Source organism: Verticillium dahliae, genomic scaffold (genome assembly GCF_000150675.1).
Source record: "Verticillium dahliae VdLs.17 supercont1.1 genomic scaffold, whole genome shotgun sequence".
In the NCBI taxonomy this organism is placed as follows: Eukaryota; Fungi; Ascomycota; class Sordariomycetes; order Glomerellales; family Plectosphaerellaceae; genus Verticillium; species Verticillium dahliae.
The window spans coordinates 1,701,142-1,717,788 of record NW_009276921.1 but is presented as its reverse complement, the minus strand read 5'-3'; the positions used below and the strand labels follow the sequence as shown (position 1 = coordinate 1,717,788).

The 16,647-nt window shown below is 53.5% G+C and overlaps 1 protein-coding gene across 1 annotated transcript; it reads left to right on the top strand.

Moving 5' to 3' along the window:
• Positions 1–1,665: 1,665 nt before the first annotated feature.
• VDAG_00518 (dynein heavy chain) lies at positions 1,666–14,823 on the top strand (the record flags this gene model as incomplete). The annotated part of the gene is made up of 2 exons (XM_009651895.1): positions 1,666–14,316; positions 14,371–14,823. 2 exons carry the CDS (start codon positions 1,666–1,668, stop codon positions 14,821–14,823), a joined length of 13,104 nt encoding a protein of 4,367 aa, XP_009650190.1.
• Between the last annotated feature and the right edge of the window lie 1,824 nt (positions 14,824–16,647).

Here is a 16,647-nt window from a genome sequence, read left to right as displayed (position 1 = left end):
ATCAACCGGAATCCCACCAAAGTTGCCACAGCGCTCGCAGAAGACCGACCTGCGATCTACAGCAAGCCGCAGCCAACTGCCGAGGAGCGAATTCGAGCCGATCTCCGTCGGGAGCTCGACAAGACGCGCCGGGATTTTGCGCAGTTCACCGAGGACGCCGAAAAACAGATTGCAGGATTGAAGTCGAAGCTCGAGGAGAAGGAACAGATCATCCGCAAGTTTGAGATGTTCATTGACATCTGCAATCAGCGGGTCATGGTGCAGCGAGAAAGGCTCTCAGGGCCGGAAAGCGGTGCCGGGGCTGGGTCGTCTGCTGGGCCATCAGTTGGGGCGTTGACGGGCACGGCGCCTGGGGAGCAACGCTGACGTTGATTTTTTCCTCCGATTTACAGTTGTCTTGCTTTGTTTCGTCAGATGGATCAAGGGATCATGGTGGTAACCGGCGCATGCATTGGAACGGATGGAAGGTACAGGTTTTGCTCAGGACGGCATCGTGGCTCGTCTTGTGTCGCATGGCTCACAGCAAGGGAAGTTTCGAGTGATGTTTAGATAGATCTTCATGTGGAGTCGTCGCGGAACAAACACGGATGCCGGATTGTCGACGGGATAAGGACAAGGGCATGGTGCATTATTTGCTAGCGCTTGAAATTCAAATAGTCAACCGTCTTCACCAACATTGTACCACATACGATGTTTACCACAGCCCAGCCTTGATATTGAAGAGGTTTGGATTGGCTGACACAACGAGGCTCAAGCTACGCGGGTTCGATATGTACCTAAGGTTCCACGGCTGAGACCTGCTGAGCAGGTACCCACAGCAAGTTCATTGTGATGCAGGAACGAGCTGCACCGCTGTCCCTATGTGATCAGATGTACAATCCACTCCGCAACTTGGCTAGAGGAAAATGGGGGAGAATTAGCTAGGCCTGCAGCCTTGTGGCTTTCTGATGGAGAGAGAAGAAGCCTGTGCTGTTGACGGGCCGCCGTCCAAGTTTCATTACATAAGGTACTTGGTGCGGCAGTCAGTCGGTCCAGTTGCCGGAGCAGTCGTGTTGGGAATGGAGGTCAGCGAGGATGAGGTGGCCCGATTCGGTTACGTTTGATCGACATGAACCTGAGCTGTAGGTCCAGGAAACAGTACCTACCTCATGAACTGGAGGCGTTGATTTGGTGAGACCAGTAGTGGATGGCCCCCTGGAAGATTGCAGCCATCCAACCAAATGAGCCCCACAATCTATAGTCGTGCCGACCCACCACTGGCCACACGTCTCCTGACACATGCCGTCGCGATTGGGGTCCATATGGTAATCTGGGTCGCGTAAAACTTGGGGGAGCCTACCTCTCGATTTGGGCAGTCAAGGTGTTGGCAGGGACTTGCAGGTTAATCCACAACTCTTTTCTACCACGAACACAGCTGCTGCCTCACAAACGCAGCAGGATAGGCAGCGGATAACCTGAGATACTTCGCTCTCTAATATCTCTCACCCCTAACGTCCTCTTTGCTTGCGTGCAAGAGCTCTCTATACCACCATCCTTCGATTAGGCCGCCCGCTCCATCGACACCCCTGAGTTTGCTACCTGTTCAGCCAAACCGATCACGTCTCGACCATGACGACTGCGTCTCTCTAGATACCCCATCACGACCACAGACACCCACCATTCGACATGGAGGTGGCATCACCACAAAGCCCCGGAGCAAATGGCGTTGCTGCGGCTCCCTTCCCAACGATCGACCCGGTACGCGTTGTCGAGCACCTCGTTTCTGCCTGCGAGATAGCTCTCGGAGCGACCAGAGAAGATCTTGAGGCTTCTGGCAGCTTGCTGCATAAGAGCCGCTACACCGATACGATACAGCGTTGCAACCGTTTTGCCACGGATGTTCAGACAACCTTGTACATCCAGAAGGACATCATCCCATCATCGGGCATCCAGAACGGTGACGAGGAGCCAAGTGCGTCAAGCAACCTCCCCAGACCTGTTCGGCTTGTCACTAATGTTAAACACCTCGCAGAAGCACCGTCCTATGCGTACACTCTCACACCCGAGATCTCCTCTCTTCCCACAACCGTTTCGTCGCTCAGTCTCCTCAAGCGTTCGCAGCCGATCGATCCCGCGCTTCCCCTGTCCTCTCAATTACTTCTTACTAATCTGCCTGGCCCGGCTACTCTTAATGCCACTGTTGGCGAACAGGGCCCTTCCACTTCAGCTTTCGAGATTCTTCACTCTTACGTCCACCACGTGCTGGCCCCATACTTCGATGCCAATACCAAGAGCCAACAGCTGGCAAACGGCTCACGAGGCCGTGGAGACGTCGACTCCAAGACAGGTATCCCGGTCACGAAGAAGAGGTGGAACGATCTGGAACTAAGTCTGCTGCATCTGCAACAGAATGTCGAGATCCCGGAGGTCTCGCTTATTTTCCACCATGTCGTCCAAGGTGCTCTTGACGATGCCGCATCTCGGCACTCGAAGCCAAATCTCGAATCGATCCCTGCCGCGACCCTTGGCGACAGTAGCTTCCTCAACAACCTCCAGAGCAACGTCAATAGCTGGATCAAGTCGATTCAAGTCATCACAAAGATGACCAAAGACCCGTCCGGCAACTCTGCGCAAGACTTCAAGTTTACAGCCAGTCAAGAGGTGAACTTCTGGCTGTCCATGGAGTCGGCACTGGAGGGTATCGATGCACAGCTGCGGAGTGACGGAGTGACATTGACTCTTGATATTTTGAAGAACGCAAAGCGTTTCCAAGCAACCGTTAGTTTTGTCGCCGACACTGGGTTGAAAGAAGCCGTGGAGAAGGTCCAAAAGTACAACCAGTTGATGCGAGACTTTCCCCTCGACGAGCTTCTCTCTGCGACGTCTCTTTCGAAGCTCCAGGACGCCATTGTGCAGATCTTCAGTCACTTGAACAAGAAACTGAGGATCTGCCCCTATCCCATCCGAAGGGCTTTGCCGCTCGTGGAAGCAATCTCGGCCGACCTTGACGACGTTCTTCACCGACTGCTCCCTGGCATTGAGATGGTGAACCTCGATTACCAGGAATTCAAGGGTATCATGAAGGCTTGCGACGACATCTTCCGGACGTGGGACGACAGCATCAAAGAGTTTACAAACGTTGCTCGTGAGGTCACGCGCAGGAGGAACGAAAGGTTCATCCCCATCAAAGTCAACCCGAGACACGGCGAACTCCAGGCGCGACTCAACTATGTCAGCACGTTTCGAGACAACCACGAACAACTGCAACGCACTATTGTCAACGTCCTAGGACCCAAGGCCACGGGTGGCGGTGCTGTCGAAACTACCGTGTCGAATGGAGCCATTGTCATGGAGGAGATGGGCGATGTGGACGCCGTTGAGGAAGTCAAACAGGCTTGGGAAGCTCTCAGGAACGTCGATCTTCTGGATGTGTCCGCCGAGGGTACTCAGAGATGGGCCCGAGCGGAGAACCTCTACAATGAGCGGACCTCGCGAGTCGAGAATTCCATCATCTCACGTTTGCGTGATCGCCTCGGAACCGCAAAGAACGCCAACGAGATGTTCCGCGTCTTCTCCAAGTTCAACGCCCTCTTCGTACGCCCCAAAATCAGGGGCGCCATTGCAGAGTACCAGAATCAGCTCATGGAGCACGTCAAACAGGCCATCAATGCACTTCACGAGCGCTTCAAGCAACAGTACGGCCACTCGGAAGCCCATGCCATGGCCCAATTACGAGATCTGCCTCCCGTCTCTGGTGCGATCATATGGGCTCGACAGATTGAGTTCCAACTCGACGGTTACATGAAGAAGGTTGAAGATGTTCTCGGTGCCGACTGGTCCCTGCACGCCGAGGGACAGAAGCTGGAAAACGAGAGCAACCTGTTCAGGAAAAAGTTGAACACCCGGCCAATCTTTGAGTCCTGGCTCAGCGATGTCCAGAGGCGTCAAATCTCTATTTCTGGCTACCTCTTCGATATTCGCAGGATCCGTTCTGCAGGTGGCACCCTCGAACTGCTTGTCAACTTTGATCCGCAAGTCATCACGTTGTTCAAAGAGACTCGCAACTTGATGTGGCAGGAGTACAATATTCCCCATTCCATCAACACCGTCTCAAAAGATGCAAAACGGGTCTATCCATTCGCCGTTAGCCTCATGGAGAGTGTTCGCACATTCTCGCAGATCACCCGCCAGATTTCCGAGATGGGCGAAGAAGCTGTTCTTTTATTTGGCTACCGAAACGAAGCTTATGCCTTGGTCAACAAGGGTGTGCCGCTGCGTTGGGAATCGTTTGTCAACACCCACGAGCTCTTCTTCTCGGGCAAGAACAGTTCCATTCTCCCAGCCGGCACCGAATACGGTCTCGCAGGACGGAGCGCAGAAAGCAAACACAGTCTATTTATCCGCGAATTTGCCGCTGCTGCATCGCTGATGCAGAGCAAGACTGCCTTCCTGACGTCGATCCATGTTACAATCGAAGATGCTTTGTCACAGCTCAGCACATGTCCATACGAACCAGACGCGTTTCAGTCCCGTCTCGAGGCTATCCAGAAGGCCGTTGACCAGTTGAACCTAGAGCAGTACGTCAATCTGCCCTATTGGGTCGAGAATATGAACCAAAAGATCAAGGAAGTGCTTCTTGGACGTCTGCAACACGCCATCCAGTCATGGATTCAGGCGTTTGAAGACGACTATCTTGACGACGGCCGACGCAAGAGAGCCAACGAGAGCAACGACGAGGCGAAACCGGAGGGCCCGACAATCAAGCGCTTGGTGCACGAACTTACCATGCGAAACCAAGTCATCTATCTGGACCCGCCTCTGGAATTTGCTAGAGCGAGCTGGTTCGTCCATCTTCACGACTGGCTTGGTGTTGTCTGCAACATGAAGAAGATCAAGGCCACCCGGTACCAGATGACCCTCACCACGGCAACTACTGAGGAACCCCGGTTCGACGACTTGCCTGGCGAGTGTACTGATCTGCTAAGCCGGGTCTACGTGTCTGTCGAGAAGAAGCTAAGGGAGCTTGGCGCTTATGTCGATAAGTGGTTACAATTTCAATCGCTCTGGGACCTTCAATCTGAGCAGGTCTACGAAGTTCTCGGCGACCAACTGTCAAGGTGGCTCCAACTTCTCCAGGAGATTCGCAAGACGCGCCAGACTTTCGACACCCAGGAAGTCAGTCGTCAGTTCGGACACACCACCATTGATTACGACCAGGTTCAAACCAGAGTCAATGCCAAATATGATCAGTGGCAACACGAGATTCTAATGAAGTTCGCAAGCCGACTCGGCACTCGCATGCGCGAGGTCCATGCCGACATTGAGAAGGCTCGCCGTGAGCTGGAGGGCCCGCGTTTGGATGCGTCCTCGACTGCTCAGGCTGTACAGTTCATCACCATTGTGCAAAGCTGCAAGCGTAACGTCAAGGCTTGGGCACCCGAAATTGACATGTTCAGACAGGGACACTCGACTCTTGTCCGGCAACGCTACCAGTTTCCCAATGACTGGTTGCACAATGACCAGATCGACAACTCTTGGGGATCCCTGACTGAGATCTTGGAGAAGAAGGCCAAGGTCGTTCAAGACCAAACCGACGCTCTACGTGCCAAGATTACGGCCCAAGACAAGCACATCAGCGACAAGATTGCCGAGATCACGGCTCAGTGGAATGAAGAGAAGCCTGTGTCTGGAACTATCAAGCCCGATCACGCCTCTGCCACTCTAGCTAGCTTTGAAACCAAGCTGTCCGAGCTACAGAACGAGTCTGAGATGGTTGGCAAAGCGAAGGAGGCGCTCGACCTCCCTGCCAACGTTGACAACTCTTTGGCCGCCGTTCTCGAGGAGGTTCACGACTTCCAGTCCGTCTGGTCCAATCTGTCCACAATCTGGTCTAGTCTCAACGAGACGAAAGAAACGCTCTGGACTGCTGTCCAGCCCCGAAAGGTGCGATCCAAGATCGACGACCTCCTGAAGAGCACCAAGGAGATGCCCAGCCGCATGCGCCAGTATGCCGCTTTCGAACACGTCCAGTCCATTCTTAGGGGCTATCTCAAGGTCAACTCCCTCCTCTCTGACCTGAAGTCCGAGGCCATTCGCGATCGCCATTGGACCAAGATCTACAAGCAGATCAGACCCGGGAAGCGGTACTCGCCGGTGTCGTTGACACTGGGTGACGTCTGGGATCTCAACCTCGTTGCTACAGAACTCATCGTCAAGGACATCATAGCCCAAGCTCAAGGAGAAATGGCTCTGGAAGAGTTTTTGAAGCAGGTTCGCGAGACATGGACCAATTACGCACTCGAACTCGTCAATTATCAGAACAAATGTCGCCTTATTCGAGGTTGGGACGATCTCTTCACCAAGTGCAGTGAGAACCTGAACTCTCTACAGGCCATGAAACATTCTCCCTACTACAAGGAGTTTGAAGAGGAAGCTTCTTCGTGGGAGGACAAGCTCAACCGCGTCCATGTTCTTTTCGACATCTGGATTGATGTGCAGCGCCAATGGGTCTATTTGGAGGGTGTCTTCACAGGCAATGCCGATATCAAGCATCTGCTTCCCATCGAATCTTCACGATTCCAAAACATCAACAGCGAGTTCTCTACCGTCATGAAGAAAGTCTACAAGCAGCCCTATGTTCTGGATGTCCTCGGCATCGCGAACGTGCAGAAGTCCTTGGAGCGTCTCGCTGAGCTGCTCAACAAGATCCAAAAGGCCCTTGGTGAATACCTCGAAAAGGAGCGTGTGTCTTTCCCGAGATTTTATTTCGTCGGTGACGAAGACCTTCTCGAGATGATAGGTAACAGCAATGACACTCTTCGCATCGCCAAGCATTTCAAGAAGATGTTCGCTGGTCTTTCCGGCCTGATCATGGACGATGAAACCATCATTTCTGGCTTCACTTCCAAGGAGGGAGAGGCTGTTCGACTAAAGAAGGAAATTTCGCTCGTCAAGACGCCGCGCATCAACGACTGGCTGACGCTTCTCGAAAACGGCATGAAGTCGACTCTTGCCGAGCTTCTTGCCGACGCCATCGCCCAGTATACGCCCATCTTCGAGTCTGAGAGTATTGACAAGTCAGTCTTGATCGAGTTCATGGACGCATTCCCCAGTCAGATAGTCGTCTTGGCTGCCCAGGCGACTTGGACGACAGCTGTAGAACAATCCCTCGCTGACGGAGGAGTGACACTCCAGTCGCTCTTTGACCGGGAGGTGCAGGTGCTTCGCCATCTTGCTGACACGGTGCTCGGAGACCTCGAAGTCATCCAGCGCAAGAAGTGTGAGCAGCTGATTACCGAATGTGTACATCAACGGGATTGCGTTGAGAAGCTTATGAAGCTGAACGCAACCACACCAACTCACTATCTCTGGCTTTTGCAGATGCGCTACGTATATACGCCAGAAGGCGACTTCCAACAGCGTCTGCAGGTCAAGATGGCCAATGCTAAGCTCAACTATGGCTTCGAGTATCTTGGAGTGCCAGATCGTCTCGTCCGAACCCCTCTTACCGATCGATGCTTCCTCACCCTGACCCAAGCTCTCGAACAACGTCTTGGTGGCTCGCCGTACGGACCAGCCGGCACGGGAAAGACAGAATCGGTTAAGGCACTCGGCCTGCAACTTGGACGTTTCACCCTCGTCTTCTGCTGTGACGACACCTTTGACTTCCAGGCCATGGGACGTATCTTCTTGGGTATCTGTCAAGTTGGTGCCTGGGGCTGCTTCGACGAGTTCAACCGTCTTGAGGAGAGAATCCTGTCTGCCGTGTCACAGCAGATTCAGAACATTCAACTTGGTCTCAAGCAAGGTGCTGAGGATGATAAGTCTCAGATTGAGCTCGTTGGCCGCCAGCTCCGCGTGAACGCCAACACCGGCATCTTCATCACAATGAACCCCGGATATGCCGGCCGTTCCAACCTGCCAGACAACCTGAAGAAGCTCTTCCGTAGCGTGGCCATGTCCAAGCCTGACAAAGAGCTCATCGCAGAAGTCATGCTTTACTCTCAGGGTTTCAACCAAGCCAAGTCCCTGTCCAAGCAGACTGTGCCATTCTTCGATAAGTGCTCGGACAAGCTGTCCAAGCAAGCGCATTACGACTTCGGACTTCGTGCACTCAAGAGTGTTCTTGTTAGTTCTGGAGGCCTGAAGAGAGCCCGCTTGACTGGTGGTGATGGCGTTGACGTCGTAGAGGCCGAGATTATCGTGCAGAGCATTCGAGAAACGATTGCGCCGAAGCTCATCAAGTCCGACGTCGAAATCATGATGACCGTCGAGGAAGTTTGCTTCCCCGGCGTACAGTATGTCCCGGCCAACCTCGTGGCGCTAGAGGAAGCCATTCGCACACTGGCCGCTGAGAGGCAGCTCGTCGTCAACGATACATGGATGACGAAGGTTATCCAGTTGTACCAGATACAGAACATTCACCACGGCGTCATGATGGTCGGAAACTCTGGTACAGGCAAGTCTGCAGCGTGGAAGATTTTGTTGGATGCTCTGCAAAAAGTCGAAGGCGTTGAAGGCGTACATCATGTCATCGACTCCAAGGTCATGTCAAAAGAAGCCTTGTACGGCAATCTCGACTCGACCACCCGTGAATGGACTGACGGTCTGTTCACGAGTATCCTGCGCAAAATCGTCGACAACCTTCGCGGCGAGGATTCGAAACGTCACTGGATTGTTTTTGATGGCGATGTGGACCCTGAGTGGGTTGAGAACCTCAACAGTGTGCTCGATGACAACAAGCTCCTGACGCTTCCCAATGGTGAGCGTCTCAACTTGCCTTCGAACGTTCGGATCATGTTCGAGGTTGAAACCCTGAAGTATGCTACGCTCGCTACTGTCAGTCGTTGTGGTATGGTCTGGTTCAGTGAAGATACTGTCTCTCCTCAGATGATGGTCGAGAACTACCTGATGACGCTTCGCACCAAGCCTTTCGAGGACCTTGATGAAGACAATGTTGCGTCGGCTCAGAGCCCGGCTAAGGCTCTCGCCCTCCAAACCCATGTTGCCGATCTCCTCAACGCTCACCTTACAAGCGAAGACTTCATCTCGTCAGCCCTGAATGAAGCTCGGGGCTACGACCATATTATGGACTTCACCGTGGCACGTGTGCTGAACACTCTCTTCTCGCTTCTCAACAAGGCAGTTCGAGACATGATTGAGTACAATGCCCAGCACTCCGACTTCCCCCTTGAGCCAGAGCAAGTCGAGGCCTACGTTTCCAAAAAGTTGCTGCTTGCTTTAGTCTGGTCTCTCACGGGAGATTGTCCGCTGAATGACCGCAAAACCTTCGGCGACGCCGTTGCTGGTCTCGCAAGCTTCGGCTCACCGCCTCTCGATGGTGCCAGCTCTCTCATCGATTTCGATGTCTCTCTTCCCAAGGCGGAGTGGACGCAGTGGCAGAACCAGGTTCCTACGATCGAGGTCAACACTCACTCCATCACACAGACTGATGTGGTTATTCCCACTCTGGATACGGTTCGCCACGAGGATGTGCTCTACTCTTGGCTCGCTGAGCACAAGCCCCTTCTTCTTTGCGGCCCGCCAGGTTCGGGTAAGACAATGACGCTGTTCAGCGCTCTCCGCAAACTTCCCAATATGGAGGTTGTGGGCCTCAACTTCTCAAGTGCTACCACTCCAGATCTTCTGATCAAGACCTTTGAGCAACACTGCGAATACAAGAAGACACTGAACGGCGTGATACTGTCGCCTACTCAGATTGGAAGGTGGTTGGTCATCTTCTGTGACGAAATCAACCTTCCTGCGCCTGACAAGTATGGCACGCAACGAGCTATATCTTTCCTTAGGCAGCTCGTTGAACATAATGGCTTCTGGAGGACATCTGACAAGTCTTGGGTCACGCTTGACAGGATTCAGTTTGTAGGTGCTTGTAACCCGCCAACCGACGCTGGCCGTACTCCGTTGGGTGACCGTTTCCTGCGACACGCCCCTCTCATCATGGTTGATTACCCTGGCGAGCTTTCGCTTCAGCAAATTTACGGCACTTTCAACTCCGCCGTCCTTAAGATCATCCCCACGCTTCGTGGCTATGCCGATCAGCTCACGCAAGCCATGGTTAAGTTCTATCTCGAATCTCAGCAACGCTTCACCCCCAAAATCCAGCCACACTATGTCTACAGTCCTCGTGAGCTGACACGATGGGCCCGCGGCATCTACGAGGCGATACGCCCGCTGGAGAATCTGTCTCTAGAGGGTCTCATCCGTATTTGGGCGCACGAAGCTCTGCGACTTTTCCAAGATCGTCTCGTAGCCGAAGATGAACGCCAGTGGACAGATGAGGCAGTACGGCGCATCGCAACCCAGTACTTCCCCAGCATCGACGAGCAGGAGGCTCTCGGTGGGCCCATTCTGTTCTCGAACTGGCTATCAAAGAACTACGTCCCTGTGGACCGTGAGCAGCTTCGCGACTTCGTCAAGGCTCGTCTCAAGACATTCTGCGAGGAGGAAGTGGACGTGCCTCTCATTCTCTTTAACGACGTGCTGGAGCATGTTCTTCGTATCGATCGTGTGTTCCGCCAGCCTCAGGGCCATCTGATTCTCATCGGTGTCAGTGGCAGTGGCAAGACAACTCTCTCTCGGTTTGTAGCTTGGATGAATGGTCTGAAGGTCTTCCAGATCAAGGTCCATGGCAAGTACTCCGCTGAAGACTTCGACGATGACCTCCGTGACGTCCTGCGCCGCTGCGGTTGCAAGGGAGAGAAGATCTGCTTTATCATGGACGAGTCCAATGTTCTCGATTCGGGTTTCCTGGAAAGGATGAACACCCTGCTGGCCAACGCTGAGGTTCCTGGTCTCTTCGAGGGCGACGACTTTGCTGCACTGATGACGGCATGCAAGGAAGGTGCTCAACGCCAAAACCTGCACCTTGATTCTCAGGAGGAGCTGTACAAGTGGTTCACGCAACAAATTGTGAAGAACCTGCACGTCGTCTTCACCATGAACCCACCCGAAGACGGTCTCGGCTCCAAAGCAGCCACCAGTCCAGCGCTGTTCAACCGTTGCGTGCTCAACTGGTTCGGTGACTGGTCTGATCAGGCGCTCTTCCAAGTAGGCCATGAGCTTACCCACTCCATTGACCTGGATCGGCCCAACTTCCAGGCACCTGATTCGATTCCCGTCGCGTACCGCGGGCTCTCCTTGCCGCCATCGCACCGCGAGGCGATTGTCAATTCCATGGTTTACATTCACTACTCTCTCCAGCGCTTCAACGTCAAACTACAGAAGCAGCAAGGCAAGGTCACTTTCCTCACGCCCAGGCATTTCCTTGACTTCGTTGCGCAATACGTCAAGCTTTACAACGAAAAGCGAGAGGACCTTGAGGAGCAGCAGCGCCATCTCAATGTCGGTCTAGAGAAGCTCCGCGACACCGTCGACAAGGTTCGCGATCTGCGTGTCAGCCTTGCGGAGAAGAAGTCGCAGCTTGAGCAAAAGGATGCCGAGGCAAACGAGAAGCTGCAGCGCATGATTGCCGATCAGCGAGAGGCGGAACAGAGAAAGAACACTTCTCTCGAGATCCAGGCTGCTCTAGAGAAACAAGAATCCGAGGTTGCTTCACGGAAGAAGATTGTATTGGAGGACCTTGCGCGAGCCGAGCCGGCTGTCGAAGAAGCACGCGCCAGCGTCAGCAATATCAAGAGGCAGCATCTAACGGAAGTCCGATCCATGGGCAATCCACCTCAAGGTGTCAGACTCGCTCTTGACTCTGTCTGCACATTGCTGGGTCACAAGGTCAACGAGTGGAAGAACATCCAAGCGATCGTGCGCAAGGACGACTTCATTGCTAGCATCGTCAACTTCAACAACGAGGAGAAGATGACCAAGCCTCTGCGCGTCAAGATGCGAAACGAATTCCTGTCGAACCCCGAGTTCACGTTCGACAAGGTTAACCGCGCCAGTAAGGCTTGTGGTCCGCTAGTCCAATGGGTGGAGGCGCAGGTCACTTACTCAGAGATTCTTGATCGTGTCGGCCCTCTGAGGAATGAGGTGGAGCAGCTCGAAGAGCAGGCTCTGCAAACGAAGGCTGAAGCCAAGGCTGTGGAGAACACCATCAACGCCCTTGAATCGAGCATTGCGACCTACAAGACCGAGTACGCGGCGCTCATCAGCGAGACACAAGCCATCAAATCCGAGATGGAACGAGTACAATTCAAGGTTGACAGGAGCGTCAGGCTCCTTGACAGTCTATCATCAGAGAGAGTTCGCTGGGAGGAAGGAAGCAAGTCTTTCGAGACGCAAATCAGCACCCTCGTTGGCGACGTCCTGGTCGCCGCGGCTTTCCTCGCTTACAGCGGTCTTTATGATCAAACATTCCGAAAGTCAATGATGGAAGACTGGTTGCACCAGCTTCATCTTTCCGGAGTCCAGTACAAGCAACACAATCCTGTCACTGAGTATCTTTCTACTGCTGATGAGCGGCTCGGCTGGCAAGAGAACAGTCTCCCCGTGGACGACCTCTGCACCGAGAATGCCATCATTCTGAAGCGCTTCAACCGCTACCCTCTCATCATTGATCCATCTGGCAGAGTCACAGAGTTCCTCCAGAAAGAGAGCAAGGATCGTCGCTTGACGGTCACTAGCTTCCTTGACGATTCCTTCACCAAGCAGCTTGAGAGCTCTCTGAGATTCGGTAACCCAATCCTGATCCAGGACGCGGAGCATCTCGACCCTATCCTGAACCAAGTCCTCAACAAAGAGTACCAAAAGACTGGCGGTCGTGTTCTCATCCAGCTCGGCAAACAACAGATCGATTTCTCGCCTGCTTTCAAGATTTACCTGTCCACGCGCGATCCGTCCGCAACCTTCCCTCCCGATATCTGCAGTCGAACCACATTTGTCAACTTCACGGTCACGCAGAGCAGTCTTCAGACACAGTCCCTGAACGAGGTTCTCAAATCCGAGCGGCCAGATGTGGACGAACGACGATCAAATCTCATCAAGCTGCAGGGAGAGTTCACGGTGCACCTGCGCCAGCTTGAGAAGCGCCTCCTCCAAGCCCTCAACGAGTCTCGTGGCAACATCCTTGATGACGACAACGTCATTGAGACACTGGAGACCCTCAAGACAGAGGCGGCGGAGATCTCGGCAAAGATCAGTAGTACTGAGGGTGTCATGGCAGAGGTTGACGAGATCACGCAACAGTACAGCATCATTGCTCGTTCCTGCAGTACTGTCTTCGCCGTGCTGGAGCAGCTGCACTACCTCAACCACTTTTACCAATTCTCGCTTCAGTACTTCCTCGACATTTTCCACTCTGTCCTGCGAGGCAACCCGAACTTGGCCAATGAGACGGACCATAATGTCCGTCGGGATATCATCGTCAAGGACCTGTTCGTCTCTGCCTTCAAGCGAACAGCTCTGGGTCTGCTCCAACGCGATCGTATCACCTTGGCCATGCTGCTCGCACAGGCCTCGCCATACCCTATGGACAAGGGGCTCATCGACGTCATCCTAGACAAGCGTGTGGAGGGCAAGGATCTGTCCACCGAGCCAGATGCCCGAGACGAGGCCTTTGCCAGAGCGGGCCACTTTAGCGCGCTCAAGGACAAGCTGGGCAGGGCTGCCTCTGCTGACTGGGACACTTTCCTTACCGAAGAACTTGCTGAGAACTTTGTTCCCCAGATCTGGGACGACAACACATCGGCAAATGACCAAGCACTGCTATCCCTTCTGCTGGTTAAGCTTTTCCGCCTTGACCGTTTCGTTCCTGCTGCAGAGCGCTTCGTAACGCTCGTATTTGGCTCTGATCTTTTCGATATTGTCGAGGATCTTAAGGAGACTGTCACCCAGGTGCCTGCCACCAGACCTGTCGCCCTTGTCTCTAGCCCTGGCTTCGATGCCAGCTACAAGGTCGACAACTTGGTGGAGAGAATGCGAGTCAACTGCACCAACATTGCCATGGGTTCCAACGAAGGTCTTGCCAGCGCTGACAAGGCCGTCACCAACGCCGCACAAACAGGCTCGTGGGTCCTGGTCAAAAACGTTCACCTCGCGCCGTCTTGGCTTCAAAGTCTGGAGAAACGCATGGATTCCCTCAACCCCCACTCGGACTTCCGTCTGTTCCTCTCCATGGAGTCAAGTCCCAAGATTCCCGTCAACCTCCTGCGCGCTTCTCGGGTCCTCATGTACGAGCAGCCCGCTGGCGTAAGGGCCAACATGAAAGACTCGATGTCCTCGCTCTCAACACGATCTGCAAAGAGCCCTGTGGAACGTACGAGGCTCTACCTACTGCTCGCTTTCCTCCACGCCGTTGTCCAGGAGCGTCTGCGCTATGCCCCCAACCTCGGTTGGAAGGGTTTCTGGGAGTTCAATGACAGCGATGTAAGTCTACCTCCTCTTGAAATATGGTGAATAAAGGCGCTAACAAGTTCACAGTACGAATGCTCGGCATTCATCATTGACACGTGGATCGAACAGGCTGCCGGGACTCGTACGAACATTGCGCCTCAGAGCATTCCGTGGGACATGATTCGCTACCTCATTACTGAGACTTACGGCGGCAAGATTGACGACGAAGGCGACTTCCGCCAGCTCAACAGCCTCGTCGAGTCATTCCTCACGCCTGCAGCATATGACATTGGGCACAAACTCGTCGAGGGGCCTGATGGTTCCGAGGAAGGCAGTCTGGTTGTCCCATCCGGCACGTCTCTACCTGAGTTCACAGCCTGGATCCACAAACTCCCCGAGCGCGAGCCGCCCACGTACCTCGGACTGCCGGCCAACGCAGAGAAACTGCTGCTGGTTGGTCTGGGCCGCAGCCTGATCGGCAATCTGAAGAAGGTGATGGACACTCTGGACGAGGGCGAGCAGCTCATGGCTGAAGCTTAGTAAGCACTGTTGTTGGGCTGTATGTGTCATTTTATCGCAAACCGGCGAGTTGCGTTGACGGCTGTCTATTCTCAGCTCATTTTCTGTGCACTCTGTTTTTGATGCGGCGCATCGTGGTTGGGGCGAAGGGGGCGGATGGCCTCCAACATTCTATCGCTTATTCGCTCTTGCGCTGATACCCCCTTTTGAGCACATCAGTTCGACTAGATTGATTATTGTTTCGTCATCGCAAGCAAGCATTTTTTATTTGAATCTTCATCTTTACACGCAAATCCCGACAGCAGTTGCTTCCAATGTCTTTTAGCCTATACCGTAAACTAGACTGACATTGGAGGGGCCTCCTTTAATTAGCGGCGAGTCGTAGCAAGCCGCAGCATCTTGGCTTACACAGACTACCCTCCTCTCGTGATGACCGACATTCACCATCCACTTCACCTTTAGATACGACTAGAGAAGCTCAACGGAGCATGAAATTCTTGACAGATCCTCTATGGGCTACGAAAATCAGGTAGATAACAGTTCCAAAACGAGATGGAGGTCAAAGTAGAACAATTCCCAACACCCTATCCCCCACCCTCCTTCTTCCCACCCCACATGACGCTCAAGGCTATCGCCACTTTGACTTGGGATCCCTCGTCGCGGGTACGAAGTTCCTGGCATTTGGTACACTGTCCGATTGTTCCCTACTCGTCTTTGTGTGTTCGAATTGTTGGGCGTTCTTGAAGGACTGTAGGTTGCCCGCGTTGCTCCAGTGACTGCTAGCCCTGGCTGACGTGCCCAGCATAGCCTGGTCGGGCTCCCAGATCGCTTCCATTCCTTCGACGTTTTTGCTGCAATCACCACGACCAGTAGATCCCCGTGTAATGTCATCAAGCCAGTAACGTACGGGCTCGGGCTTTGTTCTTCGCTTGGGATAGGTCACTGCTGGTTCTGGCAGATGGTCGCCTGTCCACTCTGATGTTTGTGAGGCTACGTGTTTGGTCGCTTCCCCGTCAAGATCATGGCACGAATCGTGGCTGGGGATCTGTGCTTCGGCGTCACCGTCGTCGGGGCAGTGGTCCAGATTGACCATGCCAAAAGGTCTGTGGTTTGCATGGTGAACTCCCATATTGGCGGAAATGATTTGAACGGAGACCTTGTAGAGAAAGTGATGCATACGTACAGGGTGACATATGGACACAACCTAAGCATCATGCGTGATGGAGTCGGGATGAGGCTTTTGTAGTCCATCATCTCCTTGCCATCCCAAGCTAAGCGCTTCGTCCAGGCGAAGAGTATTTCGAATTCTCACTGGATTTGCCAATGGAAACCTGTGTATTGGAATTCCAATTGACATCAATGACAGTTCTCTACAGCATACCACTTCCAATGACCACGTCAGCTTGGGCTGGGTCTCTCGCAGCGTTGGGCTCTCCCAAAGCCAGCGACGACACCACTCTCTGCATCTTCCTGCAGCCCAGCACACCCTCTCTGTCGATAATTCTTGGAATTTGGTGGTGGCTCGCGTGCGCGCATGTGGACGGCTGGCTGGCAGCGACAGCCTGATGCCCGCATAGGTGTCATCTGCCCCCCCTCTTCTTCTGTTGTTTGCCCATCCACTCCGTAGCAGAAGCAAATGCTCGGAATTCTTTCAAGTTCGAGATATAGCTGGTTCCACTGATCCCTCAGTTATGAGTGAGGCCGCCTGCTGCATTGCACGCAAGGCCGGCCGGTTTTGCCCCTTGTATTTGAGCACAGCATAACATAAACAGTGAGTGGCTTTCTGTTGTCGCGAATTTGATCCCGTTGTGTTGCGAGCCTGCTTTCCTGATATCCAACTTGTCG